The following is a 17,852-nucleotide window of genomic DNA, read 5'->3' as shown; positions in this document are numbered from 1 at the left end:
AATTTCCTTAAGGTCTTTTCTTTCCCCCTTTCAAGACACAGCATCTGAGTTCAGGATTTTATCTTCCTTAGACATCATTAATTTGGTGCCTTCGTCTTTTATCTTCATTTCTTTGTTCTCACAGAATATCTTTTCCCAAGGGATAAGCTCTTTACAGGCTATACTAACTCAGTCTTTTTTGTTGTCTTTTCTTCTAAGAAAAGTAGTTATTATTCTGTTTTTATTTTGGCCCTAACTTCTCTTTTCTCGCAGACCTATGAACTTCTGGTGGAAAGTATTTTAATCTTTTGCTTCCCCTTTTTCAGGATATATTAACCTCATGGTTTAAAAAAAAAAAAAAAAAAAGATGGTCTCTCCAAAACTAACCAGCTTTCCTTCTTCCTCCCGATTTGGCTGTCTGTATCTGGAATACTTCAGTAGACATTTCCTGTATTTTTTAAAGTCATCCTGCCTTTTACATCCATCCATAAGATGAGGAAATATCCCTGCTAGCTAGGGCAATGCCACTCAGTGATTTCTAAATTACCCCTCAAACTGAGAAGAAATACTTGGGTGAAGTTAATAGACAGAAACCTGCATGTTCGAAGGGAACTTAGCTGGGAAAGGACTTGAAAGGGAGAAAGGCGTGCACCATCAGCAAGGTTGGGCTAAGGGCAGCACAGCTGCTGAGACTTGCCTTCCCTCTGGGGAACCAGACATCCTACTGTACCAGGGACTTTTATCTTAGCCCCAGTGGCTCTCTGGTTCTCTTCTTACCCTGCCTGCCTGCCTTGCTCTGTGCCCTGCCTTGATGTCAACTCCTACCACCATGATCCAGTAGCTTTCTGTGTCTATATTCACGTTTCCCCATTGCCTCCTTCAGATCATTTTAGAAGAGCTCTCAGGTCAGTACTTGCAGTAGTAGTCTATAGGCATAAAAACAAAGCTTCTAATCTCTTAAGAACCCCAAACCAAATTTTGGAAAGAGAATGCATTCCACTTATTACTAATTGTCCCATTTCAGAAAAATACCAGACAATGAGACAGCACCCCCCTCTTTATGCACATGGTGCTTTAGTAGCAAAGGGAGTGAGGGAAGCAAATTATTGTTTAATAAGCACACTTTCATTATGCCTTCTATTTGACTATGAATAATTAACCAGTTAAATATTAAATAATTAACGGAGTGAAATAGATTAAAAAACAAACTCATAAATGCCTTCTCCTATAGCCATCCCCATCTCTTCACAAAGTCTAAGCCAAAAGCTGCCAACGCTAATTATAAAGGTAGTGATACAGCCATAATCACCTTCTGTGGAGCACCTACTTTTTGCCAGACACTATGCACTCTGTTTGTCGCTAACCCTTTTAGTAATCCTACAAGATAGGGTTATTAACACCAATTTACAGATGAGGACATCAATAATCAGAAAAGCAAACTTGCCCAAGGTCATTCTGCTGGTTCACGGCAGGGACAAGATGACACGTGGTTTCTCAGATGCTGACTCCAAACCTGTTCTGCCATTCCACTTCTCTATAATTGAGAGATGGGTTTTGGCGAATGCACTTTTATGATTATCTGTCAGTGGAAGGGGGTTCAGGAACATAAGTAAGAGGAAAACATGGCCAAGAATGTAATTATCACCCTCTTCCCCCTCCTGGCCTCCACAGTCTTCCTCTCTGTCCCAAATAATACCTTCTTTACCCTTAGATACGTATGAAAGAGCAGTTTGATTATTGCAAACCACAGCTAGTTTTAGGATTAATTACAATCTATACATCTAGTAGGAGGGCTAATTTCTGGTTGTTTGTGCTGTCACAAAAAAGGTGTTATGTAGAGCAGAAGTAAGGTGACAGTGGCACCATTAATAACATGACCTTTCTTATGAGCTGGTTAGGAATTTGGTTCATTTCTCATAAACCTAGACTTAATATGACTTATTCTTAGAATTGATACAGGAAAGGGGCACCTGGGTGGCTCAGTCGTTTGAATGTCCCAACTTCAGCTCAGGTCATGACTTCACAGTTTGTGGTTTCAAGCCCCACATTGGGCTCTATGCTGACAGCTCAGAGCCTGGAGCCTGTTTCAGATTCTGTCTCCCTCTTTATCTGCCCCTCACCCACTCTCACTCTGTCTGTCTCTCTCTCAAAAATAAATAAACATTAAAAATTTTTTCAAAAAAGAAATGGTACAGGAAAATACCAGTCCCATATTCAGAATGTGGGAAATCCTCCTACTGCCCCGCCGAATGCTTTATTTTTTTTTTTGAAAGCATCTTTTAAAATTACACTAATTAATGCTTCTCAACAGGAGGACAAGGTTTTTAAGAGTGCAGGAAACTAGCAGGTGTCTGTGTGTTGCAGCAGGAACTCTGGGGTGAAGTTGTCACCTGGGTTTAACAAGAGTCGTTAAGTTCCTACAGCTGTACACTCAACATCAAAACCCTCTTTAAATTCCAAGAACCCAAAGTGATTTTACTACTTTTAACATTTTAACACAATGTTTAGTTCTAGAAACAACCCACAATTAAAGAATAGAAATTATAATATTTTTAAGCCCGGAGGAAAAAAATGAATGTTGAAAGCCAGGTGAATCTAAAAATGAATTATGGAATTGTATGGTTCTTATTTTTCCAGAAAGTCCCTGGGAAATAGGTAAAACAATGCTCTTAACACAGAGGGACAAGACAATAAAACAAGTCACATCCATCTTCCTGCCCCCAAAGAAACTGGAAAACAACAAAACTGCATCTAGAACAAGAAATCTTCAGAAAAGTCTAAAATGAAGGGATCTAGCATGAAATAAATTTTTGGAATGGCAGCTGTATTTTGACTTCAGTCAGTGCTCTTATCCTTAAGCTATCCTCTAATCCTTATTGGAGAGTCCAGAGTTTACAGGGATGCTGAAGTCAGGGAGCTGAGATGTGGGTCTCTAGTGCACAGGATGGATTTCCTTACAAGAAATCACACTCTTTACATGTGAAGGAAATAATGAAAGGCCAGACACAGTGTGGTATCAGAGAACTGAAAATCTGATGGCCCAAGGAGCAAGTGTGATGCACCCACCTAAGACACCCTTGAAATTTCCAGGTTGAAGGCTTTTGTATTTTTCAGTCCCCAGTGCTTGCCTTCCCCGCATAGGCCCATAGGGTCATACTGTTTTCTAACACAGGTGTTCTCCTTGTCTTTCTCAATCTGTGAAAGCTGAATTGAAAACTGTTTCTCAAATTGATGCTATTAATCTTGACCTACGTGGTTCATCCTCCATTTTATCCATTGATGATTAACCTCATTGAGAACATGGGGATAGCCTTAAATTAAAAGGCTCTGGCTTAGATTAGTTGGTGTTCCAAATCTGAGATTCTTCTCTCCAGGAGACATGTATAAGACCAGAAAATACAGCTCCTGGGAATCCCCTTCTCAGGCCAGTTTTAGTCCAAATTGAACATATTCCTGGGTTTTCAATATGAAGAAACAAGATTTCACTATGATTTTTGGTAATGCTACAATTATACATTTTTATTGGTTATTTGCTTAGTTACAATTTTAGCAGCCTAAGCTATACTGTAAAAAAAATAGAAGAAAGTACTTTCCTTTTTCAGCAGCTACTATTTTTCTAAAAGGTTTCCATGAGTAGTGTTTCAAGATACTACAACAATCAAGATAATGATTGTTGTTATTCTTAATGGACATGAATACATTATATTTACTATTATTTTTCATACCATAGGTCTTTTACTATAGTAACAAAATGAGGATGTTCTTGAATTTTTGTTGATTTAGGGTAAAACTTTAGCCTGCTTGTTCAGAGCCAAAATCTACCCAGCCTTCGAGTTTGACCTTGAAGTCTATTTAAAGTCCAAGGATGGATTGACAATTAGAATATACTCTCTAGCCCCATTAGGGAAGGATTTGTGTGCTTCCCCCAGTTTTTCTTACTCAAGAGCTGCTGCTCTGAATCCCAGGTATGGGCCTTCCAGAGTGTTTCCCTTCACCAGATACAGTACTCTTGTTAGCTACCCGCATTTAAAGGATATGTAATTTTTATTACACTTTTCTGTTGTTGGAAGCACTTATCTGATAAGAGTGTCATAACACAAATAATTTGTGTGAAACTGAAAACAAAATAGTGCTCTGATCTGCAGCAGCCACCGCCATACATAAAAGTCGACTTTGGCAGTTTGTATTTTTGTTCCCAAGTGATGGAATTAAACCAGTGTTTTATTTTGAGAAGAGTGAGTTTCTGAGCACAAAGAATGCTGGAGTTAGCTATGGTCATCTGCCAGGCCTGTGGAGGTAGACACCCCATTTTAGCAGACCTCTGAGTTGGCAGCAGATGTTGAAACATTGCTGAAAGAGAAAGAAGATATTCAGTTGCTCTCAATCCTGGCAACCATCATATGTGTTTGGTAGGACAAGTATAGCTTATTGGTGCTATCATTCTAGAAGGAGAGAAAAGAGAATCCCAGGGAAATTAAATGAATTCCTGTTACTTTATCCATTGTGCTAGGCCTCCAGAGAGCTGTAAGAGAGTTTAAAAGACATAATCTCTTCCCTCAAACAAGTTATACAGGAAAACCTTGGACTGTGAGTAACGTGTTCTGGGAGTGTTCCACAAGATGAGTGAACATTTCTAGTAAATTTTAACTTGATAAATGAGCGATGTCTTGCAATATGTGTATGTGATGCCAAACATCACATGGTCACAACTGAGCCACCGGTTCTTGAAATTCACTTTGATGTACAAATGATTTGGATTACAAGCATGTTTTTGGAATGAATTATGCCCATAAACCGAGGTTTTACTCTAATCTAACAAGGGTTATAAATTCATAATCTGATAGTGGTAACACATGAAAGGTAAAGTCACAGCCCCAGGTAGCATGGAAATGTTAAGTAGGGAACACAGATCACAGTAATGGAGAGGTGGAGGGTGTGGCTCTCGCTAAGGATCACGCTGGTCAGTGACCTTCATAAAGAGACGAGGGATGAGAAAGAATGAAGAGATAAATGAAGTTGGGAAAACATGAAAGGAAAAGCAAAAAAATGTCAAGATAGGAAAACCTAGGGCAGGACAAGAAGTAAACCCATCTGGCTTGTGGGGAGGACCGTACAGAAAAGTAACAAGCAGTAACACTGCAGTGTTTCTTGATGGCACCATATGACAGAGCATCTTGAATGCTTGGACCAGAGTCACTGGAAGCTTTTGAGCAAGTGTAGCATAGTAACTATTTTAAATAAAACACTTGGGTGACAGTGATCAGGATAGATTGTAGTGGGGAGACAGTAGGCAAGGAGAGAGACCAGGGAAAGTATTTCTCTATTTGCTGATTTTAATAGGGAAATTTAAATGTTGTTCAAAAATTTTCTGGTTTCCTCTGTTTGCAAACTAACTATACTTTGCGGATCTTTATACTGTATATTTTGAACACTAAGATTTCAGGCTAAAATTCAACTGCCTTGAATAACAAAGAGCTACACTGCTTAATGAATGGATGCCCTAAGCCTCTGACCATTTGTCCTAGGACAGGCTGATGAAGGTGACACCAGAGTAAGTGGGGAGCTGCATGGAGGGAGAGGGTTGTGCAAAATGAGCACATGAAAGTCTGCTCACCTTTAAGCTCTGGACTCTTGGGACTCAAGGTCAATCTTACAGTAAAATAGATGTGAAAATGGACACTGGCCTGTATGCCCCATGGCCTTCAGAAAACCAGTATAAGGAGGAAAGAAAAAAAAAGTTGGACAGTTAATGAAATGCAGTATTCTATACCGTTATCATTGAACCATCTGTTACTTCATTTAGCAGAAAAGTGAGTGTATTTACTATAAAGAGACTTGGCATTTTAAGCCTATATAAGAAATAAGAAGACACCCTGAAATATATCCTTTGGGTAACTAGACATCTGCTTGGAGAGATGGGACTAGTGAGGCTGTGTTAAGACAGATATGTCTTATTCTTAATCCTACCAGTTGGCTAAGGAACCTAAGCTCAAAACTGAGGCCCTCTCAGTGTTGAGGAATAGGGTGTGACCTCATTCCTAGGTGGCAAGAAAATCAAAAAGGAAGGAAGGCAGACAAAGAAGTGGCAAGGGACATTAGAAGTTCAGAAAGCAACTACCTAAACTCTGGAGTAATTGGCCTTACATTACTTCTGTGATCCAGTAAGTGGCTACAGGATAGCCACTGTGATGATGGGATGGTTGAGGAGAGGAAGTCAAGAGCATGAGTGGGGGTGGGGGACAATGGGCACAGTGGCATGGGACTGATGACCTTGCAATGGGTAGGAATCTTTTCCTGTGAAGAATATTTTGTGAGACAAACTAAGTGAAATTTTAGAAGTTATCAAAAATCTTACCTTTGTTTACACTTTAAACTACTAGAAACAGGTATAAATTAAACGCTTAAAAAAAAAACAAATCTCATTATTATTATGTCAAGGCTCTGTTCCCATGAGAAAACTTAGGGACAGTGTAAAGAATCATTATTATGATTCTTTCTTAGGAATCATGGTAATTGCTTTAAATAACTTTCTGTTTTAGTACTCTATAGTTTGTGTTAATAATTGCTAGCTTAATTGCAGGTTACATTTGCATAATACTTCATTCTTTTATCAAAACACTTTCCCATGTATTCTCTCATCTCAGTATCCCAATATCTAAAGCTCAGAGAGAAATTCTGTTTCTCAGTTTAGAGACCCAGAATTCTGAAACTCAGTTTGATGTTAATCAGTACTGTCTTTTATTGAGTGACTAAACATAAAGGAACATGCTATGCTCCTTATATGTATTATCTCATTTAATCTTCATGATTAAACCATGAGATTGTTAACATCTCTATTTCCTCTGGTTCTAAAATACTACAAGCTGAGATTTGATTGATTCCTAAGTCTGTGGTTTTAAAATCACTACAATTTACTCAAGATGTCACTTACCTAAGCTCACTGAGCTAGTGTGACAGAAGAGGAAATAGGAATAATCTATTTGTTCTTAATTTTCCCATCTAACCCTAATGGAGAATTTTTACATAATAAATGATCAATCTTTTAAAAAATCATCGCACATTGATTTTTAAAGTATATATTTAAATAGTTTGTGTAAAAAATTCTTATTTTTTTTGGAAATTCTAAAGATTTAAATGTTTTAAGCAACCCGTTTATCATTCCTTCATATATTTAGCAGAACTCATTAGGTAGAAAAATTACATAGAAATAGTTAGAATTAAAATAAAGTTAGTGAGCAGTTTTGCATTGAAATATGGGTGTTCAGTTCAATTCAGTGAGTTAATTTTGAGTGTTTAGTATTTATAATGTGCTTCAGTCTACACAAAGACATGTTGGCAGTATCCCTCTCTGAAGAAATTTTCAGTCCTTCTTTACAGGATTATGTTTAATAGATCTGAATGTTATTGAAACATATTGAGATTCCTAAGTATGATTTCTGTTCTACTTTGGAGGAAGGAATGGAAGGGGAAAGAGGGAGAAATGGTTGTGTGCAGATTGAGGTATGTACTCATAAAACTGTAAGACAAAAAAGAATCTAACAGGTACTACGAGAGAGAATAACAAATACTTTTGGAGGAGCATGAGAAGGGAACCGTCGTATAATCTTGGAATGGAAGGGGAATCAGCAAAGGCCTCAAGACATAGATGATGTTTAAGATGAGCTTTAGTGGATGGATAGAAATCCAAAGTGCATATGAGGGCAGGACATTCACACACAAAAGTATAGTGTCAATGAAAACAGAGATGTAGTTTTTCTTATACGTACTGTGCGTGTAGATTAATAAAAAGGCACAAGGCGGAAAACAGACTTTGTTGTAGAAGGTCTTGAATACTAGGATGAGGTCTTTAAGAGCAAATGCAGTGAAGTGAAAGACAAATAGTGGGCTGGAGGTATGAGATATATGTGCAAATTTCAGCTGTGGCATTTATGAATTGAGTGAACTTGGGCAAATCAGTTAATCTCTTTGAGCAATATGGATGTAATAATAATTAGTAATAATTAAAGGTTGAGTGTAAATTTAAAATCTTGTGTGGAAATACTGTGAAAACTGTAAAGCACAACAGGAGTCATTGTGGCCATGGTCGTCATCATATTGTTATGTATATAGTGGGATGTGAAAATTTTGGAGGAGTGAAGCTCTTCATCTGGATCTGTAGTCTAGAAAAATTAAGTTGGCAGGAATGTAGCAGAAGGATTAATAATAGCAAAAGAAAGAACCAGTGAAGAAGCTATTAAAGTAATTCAGGTTAAAAGTAGTGAAGGTGTGATTAGTATGGTAGAGATATTGCAGAGATACTGTCCCAATTTGGCCTTCATCCAAAAATATACTGAGCACCCACTCTGTTCCTTGACACTAACTCAGCATTCCTGCATAACAACCTCAAAAGAGACAACATGGATAGATACAGGATAGAACTGGCCAAGACTTGGGGAGCAGAGTTAAGAGGAGAGAGGGACATAGAGGGTCACTGGATCTTCCTTTGCTTTCCACTGGAAACACCTTGGTAACAGCACAATGGAGAAGGGACATCTCAAATGCATATGAGCTTAACCCATCTACAGAACAGGTGTTAGGGTGGGTGAGAGATGTTAATAAGGTCAATAAATACTTCCCCGGGTGGGTTTGACTCTGTCTGCTCCCAGTGTAGGTCTGCACTATCTAAGGTATTGAAGGAGGAGAGTTACCAAAACAAAACAAAACAAAACAAAAACGCACAAGACCATCCTTAAGAATGTCTTTGACTTGAAAAACCTGACAGAATCCCTTTTTCCCAAGCGAGGTGAGAAAATGTCTTCAACTAAAAAGAATTTCTCACTTTGCTTAAAACAGATCAACTACTGTTTCTATGCTTGCTTGGGTCTGAAGGTGGAAGGAAAAAAAAAAAAACGGGTTAAAACCCTACTTGTAAACACCGAGTAAGTGTCCTGGTGATCAGAAATTGATTGAATTTAATTGTACAATCACTTAGTGACTGCAGATCCCTTCCAGGAGGTGGAACTGGAGGAGAAAACTATAAGTGAATAAACAACCATTCTCTCTCACACAGTGCAGTGTACGTGTGTGTCAAAACACATACCACAGAGGACTGTGCGTTGAGCTGAAGTTGTATTCTTAATACTGTGTTATAAAAATGGCAAGATACTTACTTCTCTCTCTATTTCATACATGTGATATGTTTTTTTACTTCTCCATGAAGGAAATTTTTATGAAGACCAAAGTGATATGTGGGGCTTATTGAAAACTCATACTAATATTAGTTTTGAACAAAATAAAAAAGTCCTCTAATAATGACCCTAAAGTCAGAAGTACTTTGTACATTCCTTCAGAAACACCCTGTGAAATTTTGTGGGATCAAGTCCAAGAGAAGCAGCCCCCTTTGTACAGCATTTTCCATAGAGCTTTTACTACTGGGTTGTCCCTTTACTCAGGAGCTTAAATGAAGTAAAAAATAGGACAGCCTTGCAGATCTTTTTAAGATATAAAGGGAGCATGGGGATAGCCATGGAACCAAGAATTGGTAAAATTAGGAAAAGAAATCATGAAAGTGGGTCTCACATCCTTTTTTAAAAAATCCCTTTCATTCTTTATTCATCTCTTGTTCATTCCTGTCCCTTCCATGTATTAAGGCAGGCTCATATAGCTGTTTTATATGCTACTGACTTTAAATAATCTCTGTATTACAAAGCTGTGTTTTTTCCCTCTCTTTAGGAGATGACCTGGCTCCCACCACTTTCTGCTGTTCAAGCACCTGGCAAAGTGGAACCAAGCAAATTTCCATTTCCAAATAAGGTGAGATCTTGCAACACTCAGGAGGAATATGCTTTACTCACACAGAGATTTTTAGTGGATAGTGGATTTTCCCTTGGTTGTTTTTTCCTCTGTAAATATTCCTGCCAGAGGCATATGGCTTTGATTTTCAACAATTTGCAAGCATGTATTTATTCATCAAAAGGAGAAAATTAAGCTTTGACTTCCATACTTTCTGCAAAATGTGATGCATATTATAATTGTCATTTTATCTAAAAACATTTGTGAAATTGAAATGCATCTTACAATCATTTTATACATTCAGTGTGATTGTGTCTTTTTTTTCTCCTGAAAAGCTATTATTAAATTGATGATGTATCTTAAAATCAATGTCTTAGAATTGAAGACATGTAGTATATCATTGCTCTTGGGGATCTTTTATAAACCTTAAAATATTTTCTAGGACTTTAAAAGACAAATTTCCATATTTTCTAAGGACAAGCGCACACTCAAAAAATCAGCCACAATGTATCTATTTAAATTACATGTGAGTCTAATAGGTTTTATGTTCTATTCTTCACCATACAACTAACACTTAACTACATATTCATAAATATAAAATTATGCAAGTAGAAGCAAAATATAAAAGTGTCCAATACCCTCATCCAGATTTTATTTCCCTACCCAGAGTTTACTCTCAAGAGTTTGGTGTATACCCTTTTAGCCATCTTCGTTGTGCATTATATACATATATGTGCATATGCAGTTTTAAAAAACTCTTAAGTGGTATAGTTCTACAAACATTTCTTCTAAGAGTTTTTCAGATACCTTGAATGCATATCATTGCTAAATACCAACATTGCAACTTTTTACAGTGAATTATTAAAATAACATTTCATTATAATTATCACAGTGGTAAATTCCATTCTAAGAGCTGACTTTCATTACCCTTAACAAAGTGTATTTGGAGATCTTTCCAAGTAAATACATGGAAATGTTCTTCATTATTTAATAGCAGCACAATCTTTTGTCATATGAACTGTAGTTTATTTGGTCAAGCTCCTTTTGATGGATATTGAAATTGTTTATGGTTTGTTGTTATCACAAGCACTAGCACAACCAACATTTTTTGTAATGTCTCTTGTATATCTCTTATTAAATATCTCTAGTACAGATATCTAGAATAGGAATTGGGTGCTGGAAACATGAGAAACCATATTTAGCTTTGACTGTATTTCAATAGTACTTTTTTATGCATCTTGCCAACGTTTAACATTATCTGGTTTTATATCATTGTGTCTGTAGTGTGGGTGAAAAACTGATATCCCATTGTTTTAATTTGCATTTCTCCGATTACTTTGGAGTTTGAGCATTGACTGTTTTTCCTTTACAAATTGCCCATTTGTATCCATTACCAATTTTAAAAAATGATTTACAGGAACTCCTTATATCTTATTCATTTGTCTGTTATATATGATGCAACTATTTTCTTACAACCTTATTTATGTACCTTTTATACTAGTAAAGTGTTTAATTTTTATGTCAGAGAAAAATTATTTCCTGCTCCAACATTCTAACAGTGTTCTCTATTTTATTCTCATTTTTTATAGTTTCATTTTTGGATTTTAAAAAAGTTTTTGTGGGGGCGCCTGGGTGGCGCAGTCGGTTAAGCGTCCGACTTCAGCCAGGTCACGATCTCACGGTCTGTGAGTTCGAGCCCCGCGTCAGGCTCTGGGCTGATGGCTCAGAGCCTGGAGCCTGTTTCCGATTCTGTGTCTCCCTCTCTCTCTGTCCCTCCCCCCTTCATGCTCTGTCTCTCTCTGTCCCAAAAAATAAAATAAACGTTGAAAAAAAAAAAAATTTAAAAAAAAAAAGTTTTTGTGGATGGTATAACATAGGATTCTAGCTTTCTTCTTTTCAGTGGTTAGGAAATCATTGTTACACTATCAACTAATTAGTCCATGTCCCCCTACCCCCACCACTGGCTTGAAATGCCACCTATGTCAACAATTGAATTTGTTTCAGGACTGTCCATTTGTTTTTGTTTTTGTTTTTCAGCATATTTCTTTAATTCTTTCCCAATAACTTATTTTTAAATCAGAGGTTGACAAGCTTTTTCTGTAAAGGATAACATTGTAAACAGTTTAGGCTTTGCAGACAATACCTAAATGAATGAATGTGGCTATGTTCAAATAAAATTTTATTTACTGAAACAGGTAGTGACACAATATGTAAAGAACTCTTACAACCCACCAATAAAAAGATAACTCATTTTAAGAATGGGCAAAGGATTTAAATAGCCATTTCTCCCAAGAAGATCTACAAATGCCTGATTAAGTATATGAAAAGACACTATTGCTACTGTTAATCATTAGAGATACAAATCAGAACCATGGGAGATACTCTTTCGTGTCTACTTAAATGGCTAAAATCAGGGGCACCTTGGTGGCTCAGTTGGTTGACTGTCTGACTTTGGCTCACATCATGATTTCGCAGTTTGCGAGTTCAAGCCCCACATCGGGGTCACTGCTGTCAGCGCAGAGCCCAATTTAGATCCTCTGTCCCCCTCTCTCTGCCCCTGGCCTGCTTGCTCGCTCGCTCTCTCTCTCTCTCTCTCTCTCTCTCTGTCTCAAAAATAAATAAAACATTAAAAAAAACTAAGAGCTACGGGACACCTGGGTGGCTCAGTCAGTTGAGCATCCAGCTTCGGCTCCCGTCATGATCTCACAGGCTCTGTGCTAACAGCTCAGAGCTTGGAGCCTGCTTCGGATTCTGTGTCTCCCTCTCTCTCTGCCCCTCCCCTGCTCACACTCTGTCTCTCTCGCTCTTAAAAATAAATAAAAAATAAAAAAAATTAACAGCCTATTAAATGGCTAAAATCAAAGGCAAACAAACAATAATCAGTGTTGGCAAGAGTATTGAGAAACTGAAACTGTTATCAATTGCTGGTAGGATCTAAAAAGAAGCAGCCTCTTTGAAAGACACTTTAATAGCTCCTCAAAAGTTTAACATCAGGTTATCATATGATCCAGCAATTCCACTCCTGGGTATCTATTCAAGAGAATTGAAAAGGAATGCTACTGGATTATATATATATATATATCTGTTTACTGAACTCCTTTTCATTCTGCTAGATTTTTTTTTTTTTGGTAGACTTATATTTTCCAAGTGGGGAGAAACAGAATATGTAGCAGTAAAATACATAACATGTTAGATTATGATGTATAGTGGAAGGAAGATAATGGATGCTGATGGTGAATGGGGGTGGATGAATATTAAATAGAGAGCTTAAGAAAGACCATCCTAAGGAGGTGACACTTGAGCTGAAGGAAGAGAAGGAGTGAGTCACACAGACAAGTCGAGGAAGGGAGTTCTGGGCAGATGGAGGTGAAAGTGCCTGCATGCTGGAGGGACCACAGGGCCACTGGGGTCAGGGCAGAGCAACCCAGGCAAGGAACAGTAAGTGACACAGTGAGGTAAATGCAGTCACATTATGCTGGGACAGTAGGGCCACTAAAAGATTTGGGGCTTTACATGAAATAAAAAGCTGTTAAGAGTTTTGCAAAGAACAAATGCGTTCCATTTTATCCTTCTTATTGTGTCGGCTGGAGTCTATACATTTTTTTGTCATATTCATGACATTAATAAGGATTATTCTAATCGTTGAGTATAATTGTTAACAGTGAGTATAAGAATTGCGTATTATAGGTCCAGCTGAGGTAGCTTCCTTCTATTTCTAGCTTTCTGAACATTTAATTTTTTTTCATGTTTAAAACTTAAGGTACAATTCGCAAGTAGCAAATTTACTCTTTTTTAGTATCCTGCAGGTTTTGAAAAACACGTATGCTCTTGAGACCACCACACTCAAGGTACAGAAGCGTTTCATCGCCACCCAAAACTCCCCCTTGATACTCTCTAGTCAACACCTCCTGTACCCCAATCCCTAGCAATTGCTGATCTGTTTTCCAGAGTATATATGAATAGAACAAGTTTGAATTTAGTTGAAATTTATTCAGTATTTATTGAGATGTTCATAATTTTTTTCTTTAATCTGCTAATATAGAAAATTACATTAATAGATTCTCTAATTTTTTTAATCACCTGTATATTCCTATTATTAGTTTCCTTGACTATGGTGTATTGTTCATTTGATACACTCTTGGATTCAATATGCCAATATTTAATTTAGGAATTTTACTCCTGTGTTCATAAGTGATCTTGGTCTAGTTATCTTTTTGTGTATGTTTGTTCAGTTTTGACATCAGGAATATAACTGCCTTCTATAATGAATTCTTTAGCTTTCTACCTTTTTCTGTATTCTGGGACAGTTTAAATAACATGCCAGTTTCCCCCTCCTTAAAGGCGTGAAGTAACTCAACCGTAAGACATACTGTACATAATTTTCTTTTAAAAGTAGATCTCGAATTATATTTTCATTTTCTTGTATGCCTATTGGCTTTTTCAAATTTTCTACCTCTTCTTTGGTTAATCTTTCTTTGTTCCTTTTTTTCCTCCTTTAGGGTTTTCAAACATATACATAATATCCTGTGTTTCTAGTAATTGCCTTTTAATGTTTAATACATTAACCTATTTAAACTTATTTTTATCAACACCTACAATTAACTTATATCCATATTCTACCCCCAAATATAAAACAATTAATTTTAGTTTGGTCTTCCCTCACCATCATTTCTCAGTTTGAGATTACCGTATTTCAAATTGTCATTATTAGAACCATTTTCCAGCATTACACCTTAACAATTATTTGTTAGCTCCTTAATTGGTCCTTAATTGGTCATTGTTTCTTGTGTCTCAAGTCTTTTTTTTTTTTTAACATTTGCTTATTATTTTGCTAGAGTGTATTTTTTAGCAGGTTTTTAGTCCAGACTTGACCTAAAGTCTCTGATAGTCCTTTTCTGCACTTAGCTTCAATCCTTACACTTCTCTTTGTTTGATCGTTCCTTCAATAATATCGTCTAGGCCTGTTGCTTTAAATACTCTCCATGCCAAGCGTATGACTTGTAAATTTATTTCTCTAGACCTTTCTCTGTGCCCCAAACTCCATACTTGTATTTGTACGAACTTACACAACATCTTCGCTTAGATACCTAACAAATAGCTTAAGCTTGATTTATTAAAAACTGAGCTCTCAATCCCCCCCCCCCCAAACCTTTGATCCCAGTGCTTCTCAGTAAGTGATTTCTCCATTTTTGCAGCTGGCTCAAGCCAAAAACCTTAGAGTCATCTGTATTTGTTTTCTAAGACACCTGTAACAAAATACACAAAGTGAGCGGCTTAAAGTAAAAGAAATTTATTTCCTCAGAGTTCTGGAGGCTGGAAGTGTGAAATCAGGTGTCAGCAGGGCCTTGCTCATTCTGAAGGTTCTAGGGAAGAATCCTTCCTTGCCTCTTCCCAGCTTCTGATGACTGTCAGAAGTCTGCCATATTCTTTGGCTTGTAGCTACATCACTTTCATTTCTGCCTCGACAGTCACATGGCTGTCTTCCCTCTCTGTGTGTCTATGTCTCAATCTCCCTTCTGTTATAAGGACTGCAGTCATTAGATTTAGGGCCCACCCTAATCTAGTGTGTCCTTGATTTTACCTGTGAGAACCCTATATCCACATGAAGTCAAATGTACAGATTCTGAGTGGACATGAGCTTTTGGAGGATGCTATTCAACTCAGTACACCATCCTTGACTCCTCTTTCTCTCGTACCACACATCCAACCCATAATTAAATCATATCTACTCTACTTTGAAGATATATATCTTGAATCTAAATCCTTCCCCTATCATCACAGCTACCTCCGGTCTACACTCTCTCACCTATTGCATTAATTATTGCAATAACTCCCTAACTAGTCTTCCTGTTTCCATACTTGCTCTACCTACCACTTTGTTCTGAGCCATGATCACATCTAGTTTGGACTCTTACAATTCTCCAACCATTTACCCTAGCCTCTAATACACAGCCTATTCTCCACACAGTAGCCTCAACAATACTTTTTTGAGTCTTGCTTTTTAATCCATTCAGCCACTCTGTGTCTTTAGATTGGAGAATTTAATTCATTTACATTTGAAGTAAGTACTGATACTGTCATTTTGTTAATTGTTGCCTAGCTGTTTTTGTAGTTCCTTTCTGTTTTCTCCTTCTCTCACCCTCTTCCTTGGTGGTGTGATGACTTTCTTTAGTGGTATGCTTGTATTCCTGTATCTTTTCTGTATTTACTATAGGTTTTTGCTTTATGATTACCATGAGGCTTACATATAACAATTTATATCCATAACAGTCTATTTTAAATTGATAACAACTTAACTTTGATCACATTAAAGCTGAACATTTTTATTCTCTCCCTGCCATGTTTTAGTTTTGGTGTCACACTTCACATGTTTTTGTCTTGTGTATCCCCTAACTAATTATTGTAATCATGGCTATTTTTACCACTTCTATCTTTTAACCATCATTCTACCTTTATAATAATTAATCCACTACCTTAACTATATATTTACTTTTCCAGTAAGATTTACTCTTTCAGATGTTTTCTTGTTATTAATTAGACCACTTCTTTTCAGTTTCATGATGTTCCTTCAGCATTATCTCTTGCAAGGCTGGTTAGTATGATGAACTCCTTTAGTTTTTCCTTGTCTAGAAAACTCTTGATCTCTCCTCTCCTTCAATTCTTAATGATAACTTTGCTGGGTCGAGTATTCTTGGTTAGAAGATTTTTTTCTTCCAGTACTTTACATATATCCTGCCACTCCCTTCTGACCTGAAGAGTTTGTGCTGAAACTCTTATGGGAGTTCCCTTGTGTATAACAAGTTGCTGCTCTTACTGCTTTTAATATTCTCTTTTTGTCTTTAATTTTTGACATTGTAATCCTAATGTGCCTTGGTGTGGGTCTCTTTGGATTCATCTTTTTGGAACTGTCTGGTATTCCTGGATCTGGATTTCTGTTTCTTTCTCCAAGGTAGGGAAATTTTCAGCCATTATTTCTTCAAATAAGGTTTTTGTCTGTTTCTCTTTTTCTCTTCCTTCTGGGAGCCCTGTAATGCAAATGTTAGTCTGTTGTCCTATATGTCCCTTAAACTATCTTATTTCATTCCTTTTTTTTTTCTCTTTTTGCTCCTTTGTTTGGTGAGTTCCATTGCCTTGTCTTTGAGTAGACTGGTCCTTTCTTACGTGTATTTTTCAGTTCATCATTGCATTCTTCACCTCTGTGACTTCTGTTTTGTACCTTCTTATATTTTACATCTCTTTGTTGAAATTCTCACTATGTTCATCCATTCTTCTCACCAGTTCAGTAAGCATTATTATGACCATTTCTTCGAACTTTTTATCAGGTAAATTATCTCTTTCATTAAGGTTTTTGTTTCTGAAGTTTTGCTTTCATTTGGAACACATTCCTCTCTCTCTTCATTTTGCTTGATTCTCTGTGCTGGTTTCTATATAGTAGGTCTAACAACCACTTCAGCCAGTCTTGAAGGAGTGGCCCCATGTAGCAAATGAACCTTTTTATTCAGCCCTGTCCAGATCTTGGTCATCTCTCAAACCTCTGTGCTTGTCCAAGAGCCTATTATATTTTTAACAGCCCCCAGTAGTTGAGGATGTGCCAAAACATGTCAATGTCCCAAAGGAAAGGATCACAGCACCTAGATTCAAGCTGACTACAAACCAGACCCTCAGGCAGCAGCTTTTAAAGGATGCAAACTTATACAATCCTGAGGGATCACAGGCGTAAGCACTGCCTGACCCCCAGAGCCAGGCAATCTGGAAGTGTTCCCTGGGCAGCAAAAGCAAAAATTTGGGCTCCAAGGGACTGTATTCTGGGAGATACCAGCAAGCTAGGGCAAGCCAGAAGGAGAATGCAAAGATGGTTTCCACAGCATATGTTCCTTGACAGCAGTTCCATAAGCCACTGAAATATGTGTCATTCCAAAAGCCTGCCTCTCAGTCTGGAGCTCCAAGACAAACAAAGTGGCTTCCTTCGCAGAAAGACTGGGGGCAAGAGGCTGTGCCTCAGTCTACTCTCTGTGCAGTGCCCTGGATGTGGTAGCCTGCTGAGAACCTTCCTCTGATTGCCACAGTCCTATGGGACCCAGGAACACAAGCTCCTCAGGCCA

General features: G+C 37.4%; 1 protein-coding gene across 9 annotated transcripts in view; it reads left to right on the top strand.

Annotated features, from left to right (window-relative positions):
• Window positions 1-17,852, top strand: part of AFF3 (ALF transcription elongation factor 3) — a 575,522-nt gene that overhangs the window by 361,867 nt on the left and 195,803 nt on the right. For all 9 annotated transcript variants that reach the window (XM_058684423.1, XM_058684426.1, XM_058684420.1 and 6 more), the window contains one exon: window positions 9,691-9,771. In XM_058684423.1, coding sequence (XP_058540406.1) covers window positions 9,691-9,771 — 81 coding nt within the window. The remainder of the gene's footprint in view (window positions 1-9,690; window positions 9,772-17,852) is intronic.

The sequence above is a fragment of the Neofelis nebulosa genome, chromosome 9, assembly GCF_028018385.1.
Source record: "Neofelis nebulosa isolate mNeoNeb1 chromosome 9, mNeoNeb1.pri, whole genome shotgun sequence".
Classification (NCBI taxonomy): Eukaryota; Metazoa; Chordata; class Mammalia; order Carnivora; family Felidae; genus Neofelis; species Neofelis nebulosa.
The sequence above is the reverse complement of the archived record's forward strand: the minus strand, read 5'-3'. Positions and strand labels throughout refer to the sequence as shown.